The sequence below is a fragment of the Zootoca vivipara genome, chromosome 2 (genome assembly GCF_963506605.1).
Source record: "Zootoca vivipara chromosome 2, rZooViv1.1, whole genome shotgun sequence".
NCBI lineage: Eukaryota > Metazoa > Chordata > Lepidosauria > Squamata > Lacertidae > Zootoca > Zootoca vivipara.
The window spans coordinates 89,141,217-89,167,398 of record NC_083277.1 but is presented as its reverse complement, the minus strand read 5'-3'; the positions used below and the strand labels follow the sequence as shown (position 1 = coordinate 89,167,398).

The following is a 26,182-nucleotide window of genomic DNA, read 5'->3' as shown; positions in this document are numbered from 1 at the left end:
CAAATAGAGGATCCAGTTGCACCACAGTGCTGTCATTAACAGGATATGTTAAGTATGCATTTCATAGACTCAGAGAGTTGTGAGGGTCATCTAGTCCAACCCCCTGCAGTGCATGAATCTTTTACCCCACATGGGGCTTGAACTCACAATCCTGAGATTAAGAGTCTCATGCTCTACTGACTAAGTGATTCCAGCTATAGATTTTGCATACGGTGTGTATCAATTGGAGGGCCATCCCTGGTACAGGTGGAGAGGAGCAAGCTTCTAATTCCCCCAATTATGAAAATATTTGTGGAGATTTCACAACATGGCAGACGTGGATAGGCTGGCAGCAAAATACACACATGCAAGCAACCTACATCTCTGTATGACTAAAAAGTAACAGAAGCAGCCTTGGGTCTCTTGAGGAAGCAGTGGGGGGAAAGCAGGATTGTAAAGAACGAAGACATGTCTACATGCAGGCTGAGTCTTCCGCCTACCAACACACACACACACACACACCCTTCTGAGCCCACAGGAATATAGAATTATATTCGGTATCAAGCAGACTGTGCCAAACTAGTATTCCATGATAATGAAGCAGGCAGGTTAAGGGAAAGTGAGATGTACTATCATTCCCATTGGAAAGCCTTGTTACAACAAGTTTCAGTCACCAAACTGCAGCCACTGAAGTGGGATGATACGCCATGCTAAAGAAGTTCTAGTGCACTGAGAATTATCAGAAGATCCAGAGTTCTCCATGTGCTTTTTTACCGTCCCTCGCTAAGGTTTTTCTTCTGCTCCTCACCCCCCCCCCCTATTCATAACCTGCCAGCTAGGCTGCAACTCAAGTTCATTCACAAACACGTTCCCTAAGTCTCTGTCCTCAACTCAAAACACAATGATAAAAAAAACCCACACAATGATTAAAAAAAACCCAAGACATCCATTTTGACATTGGCGAAGAAAACCAACAGCCCAAGAACAAGCCGTTTGTGGCCACTGCCAAGGGAACACCTAGTTCTAACCTCCAGCAGGGGTATCACACTACTTGTAGCCAAAAGCAATTTCAGGGACATGAAAGCCAGTGATGGGGTGTCTCATAGCTTCAAAACCATTTCCTATATTGGAAACACATGTTCCTGGGAGAAGGGGAATACATGAGGCAGACTTCTAGGCACCGATTACCATGCAAGCAGAAGGGCGAGAGGCAAACTGCGGGGTGCCATTAGACGGGCAGTCTAAAGTTTCAGTGGCTACATACGTGGGAAAGAGAAATGTATAATTACACACTGGCTCCCAGTGAGGGTGTGTGTGTGGACCAGATCCTTTACACTCTGGGAATCAACACCTATCACAGAGCCCTAACAGAAAAGGGGTATGAGCACAAGGGTGTCTCAAAATAGTGCTAACAGGGTTTTAAGGCCTCTTTGAAGCCAGGGACTGACTATTGCCAGCGTTTGCCATGTTCCAGATAAGAATCTTGATTCACATTAAGACTCAGGACCAACTGGTGGAATTTGGTCTTCATTCATGATCTCTATTTTTTATCCTGCCCTTCCTTCCTCCAAAGGTTAGTGTTTGCCAGGTTTTATGGCAGAGCTTTCCAAACTTTTCATGTTGGTGACACACTTTTTAGACATGCATCATTTCATGACACAGTAGTTCAGTTTTACAAGCAAATTGGAGGTTAAACTAAACCCCTTCCAGCCCTGGGAGGAATGCAGGGAGCATTCGCACGACACACCTACACACTAACATATCATGACACAGAGTTTGGAAAGCTCTGGTTGATGGTGTATCCCCTCTTTTCCCCCTACGAGGTAGGTTACCTTGAGAAATAGTGACAGGCTTAAGGTCACATTGCAAGCTTTTGGGTGAGCGAGGATTTGAACCTGGCTCTCAAAACAGCCCAATATTCTAAACGTTACACCCTATGAATGTTCTGACTCATAAGCTGCAAAAGGAACCCCTGTTTTAGAAAGTTCAGCATAAAAAGGTACTAAGAAACCAATCTCGAGGAGACAAAAAAAGGGAAGTGTAGCAGCCAAGTATCTAGAATCTGGGGCATGAGATTTATTTGCTCTGCTCCTCTTGGAGACAGGGAGGTGGTGCAATTCAAAAGGAGGGTACGTACGAGTGACCGGTGGCGGGGATGAAGTATATACAGCAGTGGACTCTGGTATCTGGTATCCGCTTCTTCCGGTTAATATTAAGCTCTTCCTGGAGGTACTTCTCATATTGATCATTGATGAACTTCATAATGGGTTGCCAACTGTGCAAGGGGAAAATGCCATGTATGAAATAAAAGAAACTATTCCTGTGCACAATTATTCAGAATACACACAGAGATAATCTTTGCATGCTGCTAAATGCACTTACATGGAAACAAGTACCAATGAAATCATGTGATGACTGAAATGGGGAAGGGGTTAGTGTAGGACTGGAAGGGACCTGATCCAAATCCATATACTTTAAATGGAATCTTCTACATGCTCTGGGTGAAATCCATGATCACCCTGGAGCTGGAGCTATATGTGTGTGGTAGTATGTTCCAGGTTCCCCATGACTTGGAGAGCTCTGAGTCCATTTTCTGAATATCAGAGCTCAGAAGTCAAATACATAAGAACTGGAAGGGGGTTGAAGAATCTCCAACCACATGACAACCTGTGTCTCTTTGTCAAGGCAGAAATCCATGGAATGATAAGTGTTGGCATTTGGAGACAAGTTAGAAGAAAAAGCAAATATAAAATCTGATCAGAAAGAGACTTTGACAGAAACAAGAACCATTCAGCATCTCAAGAGAAGCTATCGTTTCCACTGTAAAATAATAGTTTCAAAATCCACAAACTTTCCCCAATCCTGGGAAAAGATACACAACCACATAGTTACTATTTTATTTTCATTCCCTTCTCTGAACATTCCTAATATTCAACTAACCCTGTGCACTAGCAGAGATCCATGCAAAGGCTCCTGCTAGTGCAATATGGCTTTCTTCCCTTCCTCCTGTTGTGCCTCCCCCAGAACAAGGTGCAACGGGAGGAGAGAAGAGTCTTCTGTCCGGCAAGCAGAAATGCTTGCACTGACAGGATGATCAGAAGATGTTGGGATTCTTCCCATTATATTTGCCTTTTTCACTCCTGCAGCCAAGGCTTTCGCCAAACATGTATAACTTTGACTCCTTGTTTTAATGTTCCTTACTTTGTACTTACTAATATTGAATGTCATCTGTTATTACTTTGCACACAATTAAGAAGTCTGGAATTCTTAGCGGTCTCCTTTGGATCTGCTATCCCAAATAACATGAGATCACTGGCAAACATGCCAACTTCCATCACCGTACGGCAGGTTTCCTAGTGAGGCTCATTCCCTCTCTAGCCTTTTCTCACAGATTGCCTTCAGTTGATCAGGAGGCAGTTAAACAGCCTATCTTTGGTTCAGACGCAGCAAAGTTGCTCTCTGGGTTTGCATGCACAATTTCCTCATCACTTCCTGTGCATGGCAGTACATTCTGCACTGGGGCCTTTGTTCTGCAGCAGCACATAAACAACGTTCTGTGTTCCTAGGGAGGCATCTCTCCCTGTGATCTTCTGCTCCCCTTCCTCTACTCTGTTAGCTTACAGAATTGTGGTTTAGGGACGAGATCTGAAGCTGATTTGCATTAGCTGCATTTGGGAAGGTTTAGCAGTTTTGTTGGCTTTTGAAGGTTGACACCGTTTGACACTCCACATCACTTACAAAGTAGTTAAAATATGATTATGCATTCTTTCAACTATACTTCCCCTACCCGTATAAGCCACACAGAGCACAGATATGGCCCTTGTTTAGCGATGCATCAGGATATCACAGGAATAATTCTATCACAGCTCTCCCCTGAGAAACTTAATTAGGAAGATGATCCTCAGGAGTAGGCATTTGCAAAGTTCCAAGCCTGTACAGCTTTGTCTTAGCATATTTGATAGTTATGAGAACCCTCTAGAGAATCCTGGCAGAATTTCTCCCCCTCCAGCTTCTGCCTCTGTAAAATGGGGAAAAGCTGAATAATCTAACTCTCTTCCCAATGGGAAGAACATCTCCTTCGGAAGCGACCAGTAAAGATAAAATCTTTTCTCTCTAGCATCAAGACTGCACCACTGTTTTTACCAAGATTGAATTATTCCTTCCATATACTTCATAGTCCAGAAGCACAATCAGTCCAATAACTTTTTTGCACCAGTCAACTAAAACCCAAGGCAGAGTCCACACAAACATGCACACACACACACACCCCACTACATTAACTGCCAGCTTAATGCAGTCTACTGAAAAGCCTCCCACCCACCCCTTATCCTCCTTTCCAGCCGCTCCATGAGCAGTGGCCTGGAGAGTTTCTTGTTTGATGGATACTTACCAATTCTCATTGTTGATGTGGTCTCCAAATCCAGGGGTGTCAATGACAGTTAGTTTCATACGAACACCCTTTTCTTCAATATCTGAAACAGAATGCAAAGAAGGTAGGAAAGAAAATATAACCCTAGGATGAATGCAATTGAGGGGGGGGGTCCCTTCAGATAGATACACATCAACATCAGAGCTGAAAAGGGTCACAGAACTTACAGATGTTTCAGAAATTTTATACCCTAGTGAGCCAATTGAATGGTCCTCTTGCAACCCCATGATCTCTTGGAAAGGCTCACCATGTGTGATTGACTTGATTTCAATTGTCTTGGGGATGCGCTCTTCAGGACTTGGCTGCACAGATTTGCGACTGATTTTGGATTTGAAGAGAGTGTTGATTAGAGTAGATTTTCCCAGGCCACTCTGACCTGAAAGGCAACAGGAGGCACAAATATCAGAAAACCCTTCTGTTTCATTATTTATATCACCCCCACAGTACAAATTCAAACTGTGTTCATTCACACACACACACACACACACACACACACACACACACACAATGAGAATGATGCCTCAGCGCTTGGCTGCAGCAAATCTAATCATGTTGATTTTGCCCTCTTTGGCTGAGAAATATCAGCTGCTCCCACAATAAAAGGCTTTTGGGAATATGTTATGTTTGATGCTGCATATAAAACAAACCATCTGAATTTCAACTGGATCTGCAAATTAGCTTGCTAAACAACTCCCTTCTTTTAATTTTCCTTAGCATGCACAAAAGAAGCTAAAATTTATGAAGAAACAAAAATCGAGTCACCTTTCATTCAGCCAATAGAAATAAAAATAAAGAACACATTTGTTCATAATGTGTTTTCCACCCCTCACTTTTGCTGCAAATTTGGTTTCTTTCTTTTAATTGCTGTAGTTTACAAAGCTAAAATTTGGCCCAGGCCCATTTTCCAACAAGCTCAGAATACGTTCTCTAGAGGTTCTTGTGAACCACTTCAAGTTTGCCTTTCTCCCAGTAGCAGGTTTTCCCCCAGCTAAGTGAAAGAGGTCTGCTTCAAGGAGATTTCCCTTCAATTGTTGCTTTCCAACCCATACCCACCATTCTATGGTTCCTGGTGTCCAACCTTGGCTACACACACACACACACACACACACACACCACCAAGAAAAAGCATGCTGACAGCTCCATCTTACTATTCAGTGACTCCATGTGGCTCCATTTCTGTCAGAATGTGGACACTGAGTTCACATTGATATGTATGGAAGAGGGGGGAAAGTGAACGCATCTCAGTTCTAAGAGCAATTAGCTTTCTTCTCAGTCAAGAAGTATTAAACTAAAACAGTGGAAGACAGGAGTGCCTGGCGTGCTCTGGTCCATGGGGTCACGAAGAGTCGGACATGACTAAACAACTAAACAACAACAAAACTGAAACACTAATAGGTGGTACTGGAAATGAATATACTGTAGCCATCTCCCACAGTCCTAGGATTCTCACAGTGCTTAGTCTACATGAGGAGAACCTTCAGTCACAAGGGATCACTGCAGCTACTTTTAAATATCAAAATGGGAGGCCCCTGCAGAGGCATTTGAAAACAGTTTGCCTAATGCCTACCCAATCCTTCCAGCCTTCACTTCATCCTCATGGTCTAAAAGCAAGATAAGCTGCCATAGCTAATTCCCTAAAACAGACTTCCCTAGCCTGGTGCCCTCCATATGCTTTATACTACAGTCACTATGGTACAAACACAGTCCAAAGTATCTGGAGGCCATAGGCTACCTAATAGTTTGGTTCAGTAAGCCTTTCAAATAGATTTATTTTTTTTAATTAAAAAAAAATCCCAGTTGGTACAGCTATTAGATTTCATATATGTAGTGTTGTTTAAGATGGTTTTTATATGTGATGGTTTTGATTGTTTTTAAATGTACTATTGTTTTTATTGTATTGAGAGTCACTTTGGGATGACACATGGGAAGCGTTTATATAAATGACATGAAAAATAAATAAATAGGTAGAAGGGTCATCGACAGAGCAATGCTTTGGCAAATGCTGATATCCTGTGCTGCTCTGGTTGACTTGGAAATGGGAGCTGGCGAATAAGAAGAGAGAGGCTGGTGAGAAGCAGATGGACCACTAGGGATGAGTAACCCACCCACCCTACAAAAAAACAAAACAAATGCAAGCACCATATGGAACAAGAATATGGAACTAATGGTATGAACCAAAGTACTGCCATTACTGCACCAATCGGCCTTTCAAGTCCTGTTTCATAGCACTAGATTTAGAGGGGTACTGGTACTTTAAAAAAAACAATCATTATATACAACAGAGGAAGTCAACATGGTGGGCTGCAAAGCTTACTGAATGACAACTCCCATCATTCCTGACTATTTGATGGTTATTGGAGTCCAACAATATATGGCAAACACCACATTGGCTATCCTTCTGCTGTAGAAAAAAAAACATGGGGAGGGGGAACAGACACCCCCCCCCAATTATAAACATCTGGTTGAGTTTCCAGGCAACCATGTAAATGAAGATATTTAAAGCTGACTAGACACCTGGAGGACCCAGGTGGCACTGTGGTTAAACCACTGAGCCTAGGGCTTGCCGATCACAAGGTCGGCGGTTCGAATCCCTGTGACGGGGTGAGCTCCCGTTGCTCGGTCCCAGCTCCTGCCAACCTAGCAGTTCGAAAGCACGTCAAGATGCAAGTAGATAAATAGGAACCGCTACAGCGGGAAGGTAAACGGCGTTTCCATGTGCTGCTGTGGTTTGCCAGAAGCGGCTTTGTCATGCTGGCCACATGACCTGGAAGCTATACGCCGGCTCCCTCGGCCAATAATGCGAGATGAGCGCGCAACCCCAGAGTCGGTCACGACTGGACCTAATGGTCAGGGGTCCCTTTACCCTTTACCTTTTTAGACAGAGTATTATTTCACTGTTAAAGGGGGGAAAACAATCCAGAATTGCTAGATTGGCTTCATCTAGGAGCAAGCAGGAAGTTGGAAGATATGCGAGGCAAAGGGATTACTGAACAATAGAGGCATTTACTGACAGTGCAATCCTACGCATGCCTATTCGGAAGTCAAGTCGTTTAAATCAGTGGAACCTGTTTCAAGGTCATACTCAAGAGACTACCATGCTTATGATCTCTACAGACAAGGCATCAGAATCTGGGATTCTCCTCTGTTAAATTGCTAATTGCAGATAACATGCAAGGCAAGGCATATCAGTTCACATGGGAGGCATACGCTTAATGCAGAAGGAACAAAGATATTATGAACCTGAATTCATTGTATTAGGAACTATGAATGGGCTTTCTGTTGCAAAGAAAAGAGATGAAAGACTAGGAAACAAAGGTTGTCCAACCTTAGAGCTGCATTAATCATTTTTCTTTTCCTCAGCAGCAGCTCCCTTCGTAGTATCTATTATGATAAATTCAGTTTCATAATGTCTTTGTTCCTTTTGTGTTAAGGGTATATGCCCACCATGTGAACTGATAGCTGCAAACATTCATCCTAAAGAGCCAGTGAAACTCTAATTCTTTCAGAGAGATTTCTCTAAGGATAAGCCACAGCACAAGATTGACTGTGTGGAGTAGCCAGTTTTCATATTTCAACCCAACCTGAGAGTGAATTGCACTACAGGCAGCTTGCAAACCAAGGGAAGAGAAATCCCAGATATCTTGAGTTGTCTGGGATCAGTATACATCTACTCCAGATATATTTGCCACAGGAGATGCACGTAAATTTACAAGGCTGAAAATAAATAAATAAATAACAGCCCCAGGGAAATGCTGCAGTTTTAATTCAGCAGGCAATTTTGTTGATTCTGCAAAATATCCACATATGCACAAATACACACACTGGAGTGAATCCAAGTCAGTCTTCCAGGGGTACAGTCAAGCTGCTGTGTGAATGGCTATTTTATAGGTCTTGGTAGAAACAAGGGAAGCAGATTTATTCCTGGCTCTGTCTCCATCAAACCACAAATAAAGACAGAAGAATCCCAAATTGAATGCTTCACTTCCTAAACATTTCAAGTTGGCTCAGCCAAACCTGCACACCAAGCCACTGCTAGGAGATGAAATAAAATCTAACTACTGTACCTCTGTTTGCAGCTACCATATTTAGCCCATAAAGGTAAAGGGGCCCCTGACCATCAGGTCGAGTCATGTCCAACTCTGGGGTTGCGGCGCTCATCTCGCTCTATAGGCCGAGGGAGCCGGCGTTTGTCCGCAGACAGCTTCCGGGTCATGTGGCCAGCATGACAAACTCTGGCAAATCAGAGCAACGCACGGAAACGCCGTTTACCTTCCCGCCGGAACGGTCCCTATTTATCTACTTGCACTTTGATGTGCTTTCGAACTGCTAGGTGGGCAGGAGCTGGGATCGAGCAGGGATTCAAACCGCCGACCTTCTGATCAACAAGCCCTAGACTCTGTGGTTTAACCCACAGTGCCACCTGGGTCCCATATTTAGCCCATAGCTGGGGCTAAATATGGGTTAAAACAACATGAATACAAACTGTAATAAAAGCCCGCAAAGAATGCACACCTATTATTTAAAAAATCATAGCAAGAAGGCACATAGAAGCAAGTATTGACTTGGTAAATGGGGCTGAGTTTGGTCAGGGAGCTGAGAAGAGCAGGAAACCTTAGCAACGTTCAAAACGTTATTTAGGTTTGAAAATTAGCACTTTGCTTTTTTTGAGTAAAATTTGCCTTTAGGCAACCAATTAATAAAAGTTTGTGTGCATTCACTTATCCTGCAAATCTGGGGGTAATACCAAAGGTGCTACATGCTTTAGAAGATCCACCACTAAATTCTGGAGGTTTCCAGCTGACATGTCTCTCTTCTCCATCTTACAGCAGGAGGAACATCTCCATAACAAGAGCCAGGTAGCAGGTGACATGAAAGACCCCTTCCTATGACTCTGGAGAACTGCTGCAAGTCAGAGTAGACAATATTGGGCTAGATGGACAAATAACCAGGCAAATCAAAACAGCACGGCTTGTTCCTCTGCAGCTGGAACTCCCAACAGGAAGTCAAGCCATGTGCAAAGGCAGACCTGCACAGAATGGCTCGATGCATCTCTGTGCATTTTGCTGGACTTCTCTGGTTCACAACACATGTGTGCACACAATAAATTCAGCATGACTAATAAATTAAATCTCAGAACTAGCTTTTATACAGAGAAAATCTCCCTGAGGCTTCATTGCAGCCATACATTAGGACTCATGTTACATTGTCCTTTTGCACACCTGGGGTTGGACTACTAGCCATCTTATTCAGGCCACATGCTTCATCTTTGACTCACCACAGCTTGCCATAACTAAAAGCAATTGAGTTCCTTCCTATCCCTTGAAAACCAGTGACATAGAAAGCTAGAATATGAATGAAGCAGACTGATTGGCAGTTAGTCTTTAATTATGTGATTTTCCCCCCCTTTCCTTTCTGAACCTGTGACCTATGCACCACTTTTGCTTAATACCATAAACTCCTCAATGCTATAAATCCAGCCCATTCTCTTATTCAGAATTCCAGAATAATTATTTGATATACTGTAGAAGCCAGTCCAGCTGGCAGGCAGTCAGCCCAGCCTCAAAAGTAATGCCAGCTCCCCCTGGTGTCATTCTAATTACAGCACTTGAATAATGTGTCATTTTTTTGTTCCTTCCGGCCAATTAATTAGAAGTTGGCACTTCACAAGAAGAGTTCCGGGATTGTGAAAAATGAAAGTGTTCTTCTCTGCACTGTCCTGCAGAACTGACAGCCTCTTAATTCCCAAGTGAAGCCTCTTGTGGACAGAGCACAAGAGGAGTGACATCATCACAGAGGAAGATCTGACAAAGCAAGAAATATTAGAACCGTGTCCAGTGAACTTCATAAAGGTAATGAGCCCCACCTTTTTTCCAGAGTTATGAGCAGTGAGTGGCTGTCAGGTGGAAGGAAAACACATCCCTTTTTCCAATGTATGAGAGAATACAGTAGGAATTTCCTCTATCCTGGGATTCATAGATCTACTGTGAGATAGTGTATGCAAAAATGTTGTGTCTAGATGTTCAGAAGGGTCAGGTATAAGTTGGTGTCTTCCCTAGTAACACTCATACCTCCCACTTTGTGACTACACAGACTTCTCTCTCTCATACACACACAACACTGAGCAGGAACCAAGAACACACTAATTTGTGTTTTAAGTAAGCAAAACAGATTTGCAGCACAGCCTTCTGTTGCAAGTCTTCCATGCCACCTCTTCCCAAACCATCAGAGAATCCAATTGTAAACCAAGAACCTGCAGTGAGGTCACATTTAGTCCTAAAAATGAAAATAAGCCCCAGTAGGGCTACTTATCTCTTGCAAAACTTCAACAAGCAACACTGCCCTCATCATCACCAACCAGCTGAAAGGGCTGGGGCACTAGAAGAAATCAGAGGACTTTCTGGAGAGGAGAATAGGGGAGGTAGAGAAGGTTGATGGTCCCAACCAATTCATCAACATTTCTGTGGAATTTAGCAGGCGATAGGGCAATTTTTCCAGTGGGTGTCTGCAGGGGTACCATTTAGCAGTCCCAAACGATCAACGGCAAATGCAATACAGCTATTCTGGCTGCAGCAACAGAGTCAAACTATTAAAAGGTACAAGTTCTTGCTCTTTTGACATTCCAGTCACGACAAAGAGCTTATTAGAGGAAACACATGGTCACCTTGACATTCAGCCCACAACACACACGGAATTAGTTTAGTAATGCATTTATCAAATCTGATAACTTTAGAATTCCCAACTCTTACTAAGCCCTCTGCTGCAAGGATACACAGGGAAAATAATTATCTTAAGAAGCCATACAAGAAACAGGTTCTACCCCAATGGCACTGCTGCAGCATACGCAAAAACACCAGAAGAATCCTGCTGGACCAAAGACCCATCTAGTCCAGAACCCTGTTCTCACAGTAGCCAACACCAGGTACTTATGAGAAGACCACAAGCCGGACATGAGCACAACAGCTCTCCACCCACTTGTGATTCCCAGCAAAGGGTATTCAGAGACATATTGCACCCAACAGTGGGGTAGGACAGAGCCACTAGCCTGTTCTGCATCTGTAAGAACTTGATTGTTTACCGTGGCAGCACCTACACGTTGGAACTCCCTGCCAATTGATAACAAGCAGGCGTCTTCACTCTATTCTTTTCAGTGCCTGCTAAAAATGTTCTTGCTTAGACAGCCTACCCAGATGCTTACAAATGCTGGTGTGAATTTTAATCTGTTTTAACTTCCTGCACGTTTTAATGTATTGTGAATTTCCCCTGATTTTATGTACATCTGGAATCTGAAGAAGTGTGCGGGCACACGAAAGCTCATACCAATAGCAAACTTAGTTGGTCTCTAAGGTGCTACTGCAGGCATCCCCAAACTGCGGCCCTCCAGATGTTTTGGCCTACAACTCCCATGATCCCTAGCTAACAAGGCCAGTGGTTGGGGAAGATGGGAATTGTAGTCGAAAACATCTGGAGGGCCGAAGTTTGGGGATGCCTGTGCTACTGGAAGGAATTTTTTTATCCTGATTTTATATGTTTTTGTAAACCTCTTTGGGGATTTTTTCAATCAAGTGGTATATAATTTTTATGAAATAAATGAACAAATAAATAGCCTTAATCCTCCATTAATTTGTCTAATCCTATTTTAAAGCCATCCAAGCTGGTAGTCATCCCCACCTCTCTTGAGGGAGCCAGTTCCATAGTCTGACTAAAGTGAACCACATGGGAAGAAGACTCACCGACTACCATGATGTTGAACTCAAACCCTTGTTTCATGGCTTTCCTCCGCATCTGCTCCAAGATGGCATCTATCCCAACATAGGCAAAATCAGCAGCTGGTTTCTCTGTCCGCGTTGGTGGGGCTTGCTTGATGCCAGCATCTCGAGTGGCTTCCATCATGCCGCTTGGGTAGCTGGGAATGGCCTCTGAAGGGAAAATGTTATGAATATTAATATATTCTTTCTTTCTTTTTAACCAAACATTACAAATAAATAAAACATTGGGTCATTTCTTAGTGGCTGCAAGGAACAGAAACCAGGAAATTTGTTACTGTTTTTTAGACAAGATGGATGTTTAATAACAACAACCATGTCATTGTTGACTTTTTCACACCTAAAGTTAGCTTGGGAGTTATACTGACATGAGACTGGCACACCTCTGATGCCTCCAAAGTAACCTGCACACAGATCTGGATTCACTTGAGTATTGGAAGAGACTAGTCTACAAAAGACTTGGTTTCCAATGGAACCTCCTTGAGGGGAGAAAGAAAGGTAGCCCTATATAACAGTTTCTCTGAATCAGGGGCAAAGGAAGGCATCATGACACCCAGGGTGGGCATCGCTAGGTAGGGCGCATGTGCGGCATCACTACGTACAACGCATGTGCTGTGCGTAGTGACGCCGCACATGCACTGTACTTAGCGGTTTGCCGGCGCCACCGCTGCAGTGCCATATGGACGGTACCGGGATCCTCTGCTCGCAGCTGCGAGCAGAGGATCCTCCGTTCGTGGCTGTAGTGGTAACGGAGGGATCCCGGCACTGACCGTACGGCGCCGGAGCAGTGGCACCGGCAAACTGCTAAGTACAGTGCATGTGCGGTGTTGCTATGTACAGCACCCCCGCACATGTGCTGTACAAACGTACATAGCAGTTTGCTGCCGGCGCCGGGATCCTCCACTCGTGGCTGCAGTTGTGAACGGAGGATCCTCTACATGCGGCTGCAGCGGCACAATGGCTGCTCGTGCCACTGTGAGCCCCCGCGGGGTGACTTATTGTCACCTATGCAGACATGGCACCCAGGGTGCACCCCCACCCCCGTTGCGACGCCACTGTTCTGAATACAGATATATTGCTGAATACAGATATATACAGATATTCACAGTTGCTCTGAATACAGAGACAGATGGAAGCAGGGCCGTCTCTAGCAGGTCGGGCGCTCTGGCGCTGAGGCGCGGAGATCACTCCGGCGCCCCCGCCCTCAAAGCACGCAGCGTGGCTTCGTCGCACAGCGCCCCCTGCCAGCGCAGCGCCCCCTGCCAGCGCAGCGCCCCCTGCCAGCGCAGCGCCCTGGCGCCCCGCGCCACTGGGACTGCACCTAGAACCGGGCCTGGATGGAAGCAGAGTCCAAATGAAACTCTGAATTGTGTGAATATGGAACTTGAGGTCTTCTCAAAATCTGTGACTTTCCAAATCCCACATGCTGGCCTGAAAGTCCATTATTCAAGATGCAATAATCACACATACGTATTATTATATATACATATATGCAGTAAACATCCACATTAAAGAAGGAAACTGCAAGAACTGCTATAAAATGTTCTTTATGCACAAGTCTCTTCAGAGACACCCACAACATGGTTTTAAAACTCCCTTCTCATGCCTCCTTTCCTTTCCTTTCCTGTTTTTTTCCCCCTGTCCTGCTTTGCAGCTTACAATGCATTCTGCTTTACTTATTGGAACAGCTATGTAAGTTTTTAACTCCTGTAGGAACCTCGCATGTGGCGTGCCTTGCTCGGACAATCTATACCTAGATAGTGGTCAGGGTCATTTTAGGGTGTGAGGTGGTGCAAGGTGCTGGGTGAGAAGCCACAATCTTTAGATCCTCCGCATGCCCTGTAATTCCAAAACTCATTTCAAACTCATGCAGTGGGCTGCTGGCAAAATTCCTGGGTAAAAAAATTATAGAGTGAGAACGCCAAGACGCCTTTCAATGACTCCTGAAATAGCGGCATTTTTATTGCTATTCTTACACACAACTAGGAAAGAATCATTCTACATGGAAAGTATTTTGCCATTAGTAGGAACGGGTTGTTATCCAACAGTTGAACCTCAGCCACTAAGCAAAACAAAGCACATTTCCAGCATTCCCACATTTCAACCCATCTAGAAAAAAGAGGGACAAGAGAGAGACCTGCAGCCTTAAAGCTCCCTAACAACAAAGCACTTTGCCAGTACTCTAGATCTTCCATATTTGCAGGGCATGGGCAGGTATATGTCATCCACACCATGCCATTCAAGCAAAATGGGCTGTAACAGGTCATTTCCGATGGTTCCAAAAGTTGGTTCAAGATTAACCGGGACTTGGGCCAGAAATCTCACAACCTGCATCTTTGTACCCCTTTAAGGCTATAGTATTGCAAAAACATGGAGCCCTGTCCTGTTTAACCACTTGACCACACATTCTTATTTGCTTACTTAATTCATAACCCAAATTTTCCTCCTCAAATGAAGGCAGTTAAAGCAGCCAACAAAGGTATACAAAACCAAAAGCAGTAATTCAATATTAAAAGCAAAATAGATGTCGCAAACGACATACGGTACCAAGACTCAAGAGAGCAAAAAAGCAAAGCAAGAGAGCCAGAACTAATAACATTACAGTACTGTATAGTCTTGTAAAATCAGCTCTGAAAGCTTGTTATTGTTATTATTTATTAAATTTGTATTATCAACCTCCATCTGAAGATCTCGGGACAGTTCACAACTTGTTGGAAAAGAAGTGCCTTCAAATGCAGGGAAAGGGCCATAGACCTGAGGTAGAGCATCTGCTCTGCATCCCAAAGTTCCCAGGCTCAATTCCCATCAATGCTTGAGCCCATTTGCTTCCCTGCCTTCTCTGGAGCCTAGCTAGCTAACAGAGCATCCTTTGGAGAGCCCCCTGCTGAATAGTCCTTCAGTCACAGGCAAACAGTACACTGGCCGCTCATCCTGCTAGACTCAAGCTTGACTCTGGCTTTGGCACCCTCCCACCCAGCATTCGAAAAAACAAACTGGAGAAATAAAGATTTAAGACTTCCCTTTCCAACAGTGTGTGTTATATATATTAAAGTGGCTGTATATATTAAAAACTATTCATAAACATGACTATACATTTAAAAATGATTGCAACGTTGCAATTTATCTTATGTTTAAGGAAAGTTTGCAAGAGACCAGTGGTAATGGGTGCAACTATTGCTCTCCCCAGTCCAATCTCTTCCCTCACCCCACCGCTGGCTTGTTTCTTTAGCTAGGACATTTTGTCATGATCTCATCTTCCATTCCTTTCTCCCCTAAACACAAATCACCTTCCCCTCATTTTTTTATGGAACTTTGGAACACTTGGCCACTCTGAATATTTAGGATTATATAGCACCATCCATTATGGCAAGGGGTGGTATCTGTGTGCCAAAAATGTGCATATGTTTGAGAATAAAGTCTGCACAGAAGCAGTGACTGATTGCATATAAAAACGGCCAGAATTTCCTGTTATGACAAAGAAGTGTGTCGTCAAACTTGCTGCTGCTAAGGATGCCAACACTCTTAAAGAATGTTCCACATTCCTCCTATCAGGATCACAGGCTAGGAACACATTCCCAAACAGACACCATACTTCACGCATATGGCAGGCCTCTAATAGGAGTGCAATGATTTGCTCACATCTTTAATCTTTTTTTATTTAAACGTTGGTAGTAAGCCAGGGATAAGGAACCTGTAGCCCTCTCAACTGCCATCATTCCTCACCATTGGTCATGCTAGCTGGCACCCAACATCTGTGTAGCCCTTTATTATGAGACTGCACTAAGTTTCAATTCTTTCCCCACAACGAAGATGCAAACCCACCTACCAGTTGCGGAGCAGGAAACACGGAGCACAAGAGATTGTACTTCAGCAAAGGCAAAGAGACAGAAGCAGTGAAGATTTCAATATTCCTGAACCCAAGGAGAATGATCAGGGAACAGAGATTATCTCAAAACCAGCTGTTCTGTTCTGACAGCAGAGCCTCTTTACTTAGGGGAGAGAAGGAGCACAAGGTTCCAAGGAGGACCTCTCAGGGGACAAGGGCTATTGCTCTCCTTGAGGCTTGATGATTCCCTAGGTCCAGCTTAAGACTGACAGTATTCTTTAGGACAACCCTAAAATCTGAATGAACTTATGCCATTTATTTGACGGTTTTGCTATTTGTACTGAAGTAAGGCTACAGTCTTTCAAGGCACAACTAGGGAACATGAGGTCCTACAGATGTTGTTGGACTTATCCTATCAGTCCAGCCAGCATGGCTAATAGCCCGTGAGGATGGGAGCTGTAGTCCAGCAACATCTGGAGGGTCACAGGCTCCTCATTCCTGTCCCAGGGTCTTGTGAGGATCAAGAATTACAGCTACTGCTTAGAGAAAGAAGTGCAGCTAGCAAGAGATAAACCCAGCAGTTCATTTTTAGCACAGCAACTTAGAAATGAAATGTCACTTGGTCACAAGCCTTAAGAAACAGCAATACTCCACATGGGGGAGGAAAGGATGGCAGACCTAACTTAGTACTTACTTTCCAGTCTTTGCTTTTCTGAAAATGCAGACCTCCTCTATTTACACATCTATCTACTATTGGAAGAGATTCTATCCTGCTCTCCCTGACCCAGTTTGGTGGGACGTTCTGAAACCTTGTAAACTGGAATAAGAAGCAGCTAGATAAACACCCACTGGGTGTCCTGAGATGGAATAAAGTAAGGTAAGGTATGGTAAGGGCAGTATAGCCCTAAAAATACATTTACTGAGAAGCCAGCCTCATTGATCTTACTCTCTAGTAAATATGTTTAGATTTGCAGCCTAGATGTTACATATGCAGGGACAAAGCTTAGAGAAACAAATTGAAACTTTGTCCCAATCTGAAAATCAGCCAAAGAGACCTGGTGTATTAGACATTTGCCATGTGGTATACATTAGCTTTGAATCACACAGTATATCCTAGAGTTACTAAGCCTCTGACAGGCTGGGGAGAGGGCAAATCACAGATGTGCGTGAAATAGAAGACTGTGTCCCTTACAGAGATGGGTGCTCTCTTATCTATGCTTCAACATGAGGAAGTGGGGTTTGTACTCACAACATATTTGACACTTACCCACTGCTTGTTAAAACCCAGCTGCAAAGAACAGAAGGATAAAGATTCTGCAGAAGTAGTTCCAGAAAGACACACACACACACACACACACACACACACACACACACACACACACCAAAAACATGGCACCGGTTCAAACTCAGCAATATTCTCCAGTATCCTCATGGGAAACTATCTGTACAGGTATCTTTCTACAGTGGTTGTAAACATGCGAGCTAAATGCAGAAATTTAAAACAGATTTCAAGACTGATTTCAAACAACTCTCTACCCTAGACACCCAAGAGGTAGAAGGAACTTCCACGTATGTTTATGCCTGGTTGCTATAATGTAGGAAATCATGAGGATTTTCATGGGGAAATGAACTCTTTTGACTAAAAGTGAGCCTTTATGCCATAAAACCCTGTTTGTTTGTTTGTTTGTTTGTTTGTTTGTTTGTTTGTGTTTGCTTGTTTTCAAAATTAAAGACATTTTTAATGTGAAATGTGATGTCAGCAAAATAATTTTTCTTTTTGAATGGGAGGAACAGAAAGTCTATAATAATGTTTCTCTAGCCACCGATACCTCTACTGTGGAACAGAAGGGAGGAAATGCTATGACTTGGCAAAGGGGAAGAAACAGCACAGTTCACCTTGAGATTTCAGGATGCCATTTTTATTCATCACTGCCTTCTTTTTTTAAAAAAAGTGCACACAGATACACCCTTACTCAGGCTTCCTCTTTACTTGGAATTTTTATGACAGACATAAATGGATGCATATATCTCCTAGGTCAAAAATGTTGGGAGTGAGTTGCAACATATGAACAATGTCGCTTGCTCAACCAGAGTTCAGATTGCTGGGGGTGGGGACCCAAACAACTCTAAGCACCCTTAAACTACAATTCCCAGGATTCTTTGGGGGAAGTCATGACTGTTAAAGAAGTATAACAGAGCTTTAAATGTAGAGTGTAGAGGTGACCTCAGGGTCAAGTCAAGTCATATCAGGGATTCCCAGTGATCCTATCAGACCTGCTTTCTGGAGAAGCAGCCCACCTTTCACTCTGTAGTACGTGGAGTGCCCTGGGAAAAGGCACAGAGGAGGAGGTCCCAGTGAAAAGGTGAGGAACAGGGTGTAGGTACTCATTTTTAAAGAAAAAAAATTGTCCTGTAGCACCTTACCAGATATCTGAAGACGTGTGCATGCACATGAAAGCTTATACCAGAACAAGCTAAGTTGGTCTATAAGGTGCTACAGGACAATTTTTTATTATTTTTATTTCGATGGGGTCAGACCAACACGGCTACCTACCTGAATCTAGAATCATCTTTAAAAAGTTTGTTTCTAGTCTGACCTTGAACTCCTCTTGGAAGTGAGGACATCGGGTTTAAGGCATATTAGCAGGATTAATTAAAGTTAAGCAAGTATGTGTGTGAACATGACCTTCAGTTCTAGTCCACAGCCACACGGCATACACTTGCCAAAGTAGTGCTTGCTCACAGCCTCAAGAGGCTCTGTTTATAAGCAATGGCTCATTTCCTTCACAAAGAGCATTTGGGTCTTGCTGATGTAACTATATAGGCCTAGACTCAATGAGGTGGTAAGTCTACTGCCAGTTCAAGGCTGCAGGAAGAGTCACATGGAACACACACACAGTGGGGGGTAAATGATTATAGGCTAGCTTTCTCCTTAACAATCTAGTTTGCCACCTGCAAGGATTTTTGTGGAACACAAGACACAACAGAATGTTCTGTTGTGCAGCAGCCTCTGCACTTGGAAGTGGTTCACCTTATTCAGAAAAAAGGATTAAAGTGAAGAGCATGCTAGCAGAGAACCTATTTTCCCCTCCCCACTTCTCTCCATCACACACATACAAGACACCAGCAGGAGAATACGATTCCAACTGGCCAGCATAATTCATTTCTGGGGGAGGGGAAAGAATTTCAAGAAAAAGCAAATGATTGCACATCCTGCCTATAGAATTTCAAGGCTGCTCTGGATTCAGTTACCACACTGAAGGGGAGATTTTAATTAAATTAGTTTGGTCTGCTTTGCCTGCGTTTACCAACTTGTGGTGAAGGAAATGGCTGTTTGAAACATCTCTGGCTTTAAAAAGAGAGAGAAAAGCATAGAGGGAGCTTTTCAAGTTGCTCATCAATCCCTGCACACCTCCCTCAAGGGAAATACAGCCCCCCAGCTGGGTATGCAGTTGCCAGCAACAAATGTGTGTATTAAAAGAGTGTGGCCGGAAGCTCTTTATCATACAGCTCGTTTTCTCTGAAAGCTCTGCAAAAAGCAAAGGGGAGTTTTAACCCCCTTTTACTGTTCTAAATTAAATGTGGAGTTTTTTCCCATGACAGAAACCCAGAATGGCTTAGTATGGATTGACGAGCAACAGCTTTCTTCAAATGAGAAATCCCTGTGGGAGTTCTTGCCCCTCGTTTTTTTTCCTAAGAAACATGTGAAACCTCCTCAGCCTCTCCTTCTTTACAATACAGCTGCTGGGGAAGGGGGTGAGAGTGAGGGAAATGGGGGTGGAAGGCAGGCACTTTGCAGCAGTAGTGTGGGGAGGGCTGGTGCATAGGGAGGGCAGGAGGAGAGACAAAGAGGAATCTCTCCCTACTGCTGAGTCATTTTGGCATTGAAGCTTACAGCCAAAAGATTGCTGAACCCTGATGTCTCCTGGGAATGCTGAGGAGCTCCAGGCAATGATGCCAAAACGGTGACAGCTAGAGCGCAAGCAGCAAAGATCCCAGGATGAATCCATTCAAACATAGGTTCAAGCACATTTTCATGCCTACCATGTGGGTGGTGGGCTTCTCCTCTAGCACGACTACCAGCACCACCACATCCCCAAGCAGCCACCCGGAACAGCTTTTCCAGGTGGCGAATCAGATTGTTGGATCTGCTCGGCCTGGAAGAGATGACTGTTGCATCAGAGGCCTGCTGTGAACAATTTGCTAGGCACTTCGACTTTGTAAACAACTTTGAGGTTTTCTACAATCAAGGGGTATGTAAATTTTATGAAATAAATAAATAATCCTTGAATTCACATGGGATTGGACAGGACAGGACAAAGCTTAGGAAGGTGTTCAGAGGCCAATTCATTTTACTCATGAGAAGCATGCATGGAATCACAGGCATGAAGACCCTTTTGTCACCCAGCAGCAGTCAGTGAGTAACTTTGAATTCATTGGTGCTTTGGTACAGGACCATTTGTTGAAATGCCTTTGAATGGGAAAGGAGTTTCACAAAGCTACTTCTGGGCAAAGTGAAAAGCAGAAGGCAAATCTCTGGATTCAATCTGTGCCAGGGCAATTAAAGGGGGTGGGGGAAGCTGTACATCAAGAAGTCTTCCTACAAGTAAGCAAGGATGCTCAAACCTTGGAAAAGCGGCACAGACAAGTCTCCCTGCCTTTATTGGGAACTCTCTCAAGTTTTCTATGCAAGATGCTTACTTATTTCTGCCTGTACCAGCAGAAGTGCTGATCCACTGGCTTGCCAGTCCTTAGCCAGCACAGAGGCTCACTCCCCACCCCCACCCCTCCTTACCAAGAACACAGATAGCCATTCATTCCTTGCTAAACAATACAGAGCATCTAAGCAAGCCTTCACCATTTGGGGGGGGGGGTCGGGGAGAGAGGAGAGAAACAAAGACTCGTTCTTATGGAATTGGAGCAATTAGTTCCACAGACAAGGGCAGGACAAAGGGGATGGAGCTTAAGTATTTGCCAGTTGGACCTCATATGTGACCCGATGGGTTTTGCATACAGCATACTATGAAAGATTAGCACCATATGCTGGGAAGAACTGCAGCCTGTATTGCTTTCTAGCCATTGTTTACTGACCCATATTAACACACAACATGCTGCCCGTTATCCCATCTTCTTTTGGCGATCCCTAATTTATCCTTATGGGACCCAGGTGGCGCTGTGGGTTAAACCACTGAGCCTAGGGCTTGCTGATCAGAAGGTCGGCGGTTCGAATCCCTGTGACGGGGTGAGCTCCCGTTGCTTGGTCCCAGCTCCTGCCAACCTAGCAGTTCGAAAGCACGTCAAAATGCAAGTAGATAAATAGGAACCGCTACAACGGGAAGGTAAACGGCATTTCCATGTGCTGCTCTGGTTTGCCAGAAGCGGCTTTGTCATGCTGGCCACATGACCTGGAAGCTATATGCCGGCTCCCTCGGCCAATAATGTGAGATGAGCGCGCAACCCCAGAGTCGGTCACGACTGGACCTAATGGTCAGGGGTCCCTTTACCTCCCTTTTACCCAATGTCTTCAGTCTTTAGCCTGTTGACTTTTTTCCTTATTTGTAACCTGGCACCTCATGCCACGGCACCTCAAGGTGCTTAAGGCTGCCGAACAGCTTTCTTTTTGCTTCAGTTTGCTCACTGAAGCTGGTTCTGACAACGGGTCATGCGTTAAGTCTGCTGCTCATGTCAGAACATCAGCAAGGGCTCATGAAATGAGTTGGGCAAGCAGACAGGCACACATGCTTAAACTCTCTCCAACTTTGAGCAGCTTCTCTGGTCAGAAACTCCCCTACCCCCCAAGACCAGTTTGAAGGTGGAGCAAGAGGCAGAGTGTACCCAGACCCACCTGAAGGAGCGACTTAGATACAAGATAAATAGAATCAGAGAATTGGAAGGAACCACAAGGACCATCTAGCCTAGCCCAACCCCCTGCAATGCAGGAATCTCACCCAACATGGGGCTCAAACCCACAGCCCTGAGATTAAGAGTCTCATGCTCTACCGACTGAGCGGTCTTCTGGTGAGACCACTGTGTGTTGGCAACTGGAGTGCTGGTGGTTGAAGACGGTTGGCTTCCAAGTGATAGTAGTTCTACTTCCACAATTTTCTGTATTTGTTTTAACTTTATGTGGGCATTTTCTATAGACCATTAAGCCCCCAAAGGCCTAGGAAGGGAAATAACATCTGTTTACAAGTTACTGCAACAACAATCCTATACACACTTACCTGGGAATAGGTTCCATTAACCTCAATGTGACTTACTTCCAGGCAGAGGGTTCTGCTAAGAGCAACTTGCCCAAAACCATATCAGCAAGTCATTCTTGACAAAACTTTGCTACTTTATTACACACATGCGCGAGCGCGCACACACACGCACACACACACACACACAGAGAGAGAGAGAGAGAGAGAGAGAGAGAGAGAGAGAGAGAGGAGAGAGAGAGATACCTCGGGTTACAAACACCTCGGGTTACAGACTCCGCTAACCTGGAAGCAGTACCTTGGGTTAAGAACATTACCTCAGGATGAGAACAGAAATTGCATGCCGGTGGCATGCCGGCAGTGGGAAGCCCCATTAGCTAAAGTGGTACCTCAGGTTAAGAATGGTTTCAGGTTAAGAATGGACCTCTGGAACGAATTACACACATTTTTATTGATGGTTGGTGCATTTTGTTTTGTGTTTGTTGTATATTGTCCTGGGCTCCTTCTGATACAGGATGGTTAGTAAAACAAAACGAGCAAACAAACAGACTGACTCACATTTGAGCAAAGGACTGCAAGTTGCAAGACCAGCAGACTTTTCAGCAAATCATCCTGGCTTCTACTGTTGCAATGGCAAGGCTAAAAAAAGATACCTGAGGTAACTAACCACAGAACAGACCATTGCTAGTCAACACAGTGCCATCCAAATGTTGTTGAATTACAACTTCCATCAACCTTGACCATCGGTCATGCTGGGTGAGGCAGAGAATATTAAAGTCAACATCTAGAACAGACCATTTAGTCACTATTTGCGCATAATGTCAATACATTGCAAGACAGTCCGAAATTTAGTAAAGCATACACCATGAAATTCTTGCACATTTTCAGTCTCCTAAAATAGACAGCAGCTTTGCTTCCAATAATGTAAACTCCACTAGAAGTGTATAGACAAGGTCCATATGTTCTTCTCACAGTTTGCTTTCAGGGAATCACACACCAGAAATAAATTGCTACTGAAATATTAGTAAATATCTCCAATTACGTTTCATACCTAATGTGAGCTCAAATATTCAAGCACATCACTGCTTGCCGTGGAATGGAACAACTCTCACCTTCAAATCCTTCCCATAGCAACACCTAACAGTAGCATCAGCTACCTTAAAAGACACTGCAGCAGTCCACTTCTTTCATGAAGAATTGCCTGGATCCCTCCTTATTTAAACAATTCAATTACCAGCCATGAGTGCTTCTTAACAGCTGAAGAATAAGTTAAAAGTCCCTCATCCTTTTTACGAATTCAAGGATACATCAGTCTCCACCACCATCAGCCAAGATATGAATACAAGTATATCGTCTTAAGCAGGGGTCAGCAAACTTTTTTAGCAGGGGGCCGGAACACTGTCCCTCAAACCCTGTGGGGGGCTGGACTATATATATTTGGGGGGGGGGCACAAACGAATTCCTATGACCCACAAATAAACCCAGAGGAGCATTTTAAATAAAAGCACACATTCTACTCATGTAAAAGCAAGCTGATTCCCGGACCATCCGCAGGCCAGATTAAAAGGCGATTGGGCCAGATCCGGTCCCCAGACCTTAAGTTTGCCTACCCGTGGTCTTAAGTCTTCCAAGCCAATTCTCACACACACTAAAAGCATCCTCACAAGGCAAGGAAGAAACCGTTGAGATCTGCAAAGTTATTTTGTTACAGAGACTGGTTTTCTTTGAACTTTGAAGCTGCAGATGCCCTGCTGGTGCAAAGAAGATTGGCACACAGTAAGATGTTTCATAGGTCTACTTGCAACAGTTTTGTCTCAGAAGAGTGGAAGCTTATGAATGAACACCAAAGATTTATGGGTAGCAGCTCCCAAACAAGTTCCTTAACCAGCTGGCCCTGTGTCAACTCTGAAGAAGGCAATGCATACCAGTGCATTAGCTGGACATTTTTGATAATGTACACCTTTTTCAGCAGCAAAAGCCATCTTTGGTATCTGAATTAGAAGACCATAATAGTTTTATGTGATTAAGAAACAGAGGGCATCGTTTTTATGATTCTGGCAGTTGCCAAACCAGTCAGTAGTCAACTTATTCAACAACGAAACCAGCACCCTCATAGGTAACAAGCTTGAAAGATGGATGAAGAATCATAAGTGTTGAAAAACATATTTTGGGTTTCTTGCTTGCTTGAACATTTGCCATTACACTTCCCTGAGGGCTACAAACTTTAGAAAGAGAATTATTAGAAATCTAATATGAATTGTTATGCTGCCCAAGTACCATGCAACCCAAGGCTGAAGACTTTAGCTTAACATACCTAAGAGAAACATCACTCACATGGTGATGGGGCTCACATCTGAATAAGCATGCTTAGAATTGGACTCTATACTATTCAGTGGACATGAAAAAACTGAACAATCTCAGAAGATCATGCCATGCCTGACTCCTTTTTCCTATTAGGGACTCTCAAATTATGTAATATGGGCCTTGGTAGTTGTTAGAGGAGAGCCAATCTCCATAACTCCTTCTCCTGCTTCCTCTTGATCTAGGAAAATCTCAAGAGTATACATACAATTAGTATATGCAGTTTACTGTTGCCTCTTTTTATGCATTTTAAATACTTTTGTATGTGACTCTTTTTCCTCATGGTTCTATTTGTAAAATGCCTAATAAAGGTTTGATAGTCGTAGTCATAGTCATAGTCATAGTTAACCTTCCCTGCTATTTTATTTTATGAATTGAACAGCTAATTGATTTTCTAGTTCTATTCCTCCAGAAATCTTAGGATGTTTGTTGCAGTAGCTAAACAGAGGTAACAGTCATACAGCTGAGAGACCTGGGGGCCCAGCTGACTAGAGCACCTTTTTGTTTACCATATTCTTCTAGGGGGGAAGGGGGGTTCATTACTCTCTCCAGGGCACATTGTCAAAAATGAATACCATACTTTAAATGCAGGAAGAACTTCACTTTCTTCATCTTGCATAGGATTGGTATCCCCATTTTTTATGGATGGGAAACGAACACTTTATTCCTTATCCAATTGATGTTAAACCAGAATGTTTATATCTGAAGTCTTATACACACTTACTTGGAAAGCTCACTGGACTCAATAGGAGGAATTCAGTGTAGTGCCAAGGAGATTGTCCCATCAGCACATGCATTTTAGCTTGCTAGATGGAACAATTTCTCCTCTCCTCTCGTCCAGCCGCTGTTTTGGGTTTCCCCCAACACCCTCCAACTTTGGGGGGGGGGCAGGGGGAGGACAGGGATGGAAAACCCCATTGTGCCAGCAGAAGTCCTTGTGCTGGCTTCTGCTGGTGGGATCCATTAGCTGAATCCAGCCCAATGGGTTTTACTTCTGAATAAGCTTGCACAGGGGTCAAGCTGCAAAGCTGATCAATGTCAAGTCAGAGGAGACCAGCAAACACATTATTGGTCAAGATGAGGTTAGGACTCAAGGTTCAAGCTATTAAATTGGGTTATACAGGGTGAGTCCTTAAAAAGAGGCCCTGTGGATACAGAGTGCACATGTTCCATGGGGTCTCTTTTAAAAGGCTCACCCTGTACCAGCTTCGCATGGGCTTCTTCAGTTCATTTCACCACCGTTGAGAGCTGCAGGTTGTCCAACTCCTCCTGCACTCATGAGCTGGCTTTTCCTCTCCATAATGAATTGCTATTAGCGGCCTTATTTCCCATATTCAGTGCTCAGCTTTCCATTGATTAAAAATGTAACACAGCACAGCTTCACTGTGCTGCCAAGAGCTGTAACGATGCACCATTCTGAAGGGAGGATTGTCATTTGTTGAGGGAGAGGGACCCAGACCCACAACCAACAGTGGAAGAAATCCCTGCCACTGTGCTGCAATCCAGCTTCAATCTGGCCTGCTGGCAGTGCAGCAACATGCACATTGCAAATGGATTACAACTCCACTTTTTATGACTTAATAAAGCTTTGCCCACTATCAATGGGCATTAGGGCCTTAATCTC

General features: G+C 43.9%; 1 protein-coding gene across 5 annotated transcripts in view; it reads right to left on the bottom strand.

The window, feature by feature from the left end:
* Positions 1–26,182, bottom strand: part of SEPTIN9 (septin 9) — a 221,932-nt gene that overhangs the window by 16,102 nt on the left and 179,648 nt on the right. For all 5 annotated transcript variants that reach the window (XM_035104583.2, XM_035104587.2, XM_035104584.2 and 2 more), the window contains 4 exons: positions 12,139–12,324; positions 4,656–4,784; positions 4,370–4,451; positions 2,117–2,254 (listed from right to left, as the gene is read on the bottom strand). In XM_035104583.2, the coding sequence (XP_034960474.1) occupies positions 2,117–2,254; positions 4,370–4,451; positions 4,656–4,784; positions 12,139–12,324 (535 nt within the window). The remainder of the gene's footprint in view (positions 1–2,116; positions 2,255–4,369; positions 4,452–4,655; positions 4,785–12,138; positions 12,325–26,182) is intronic.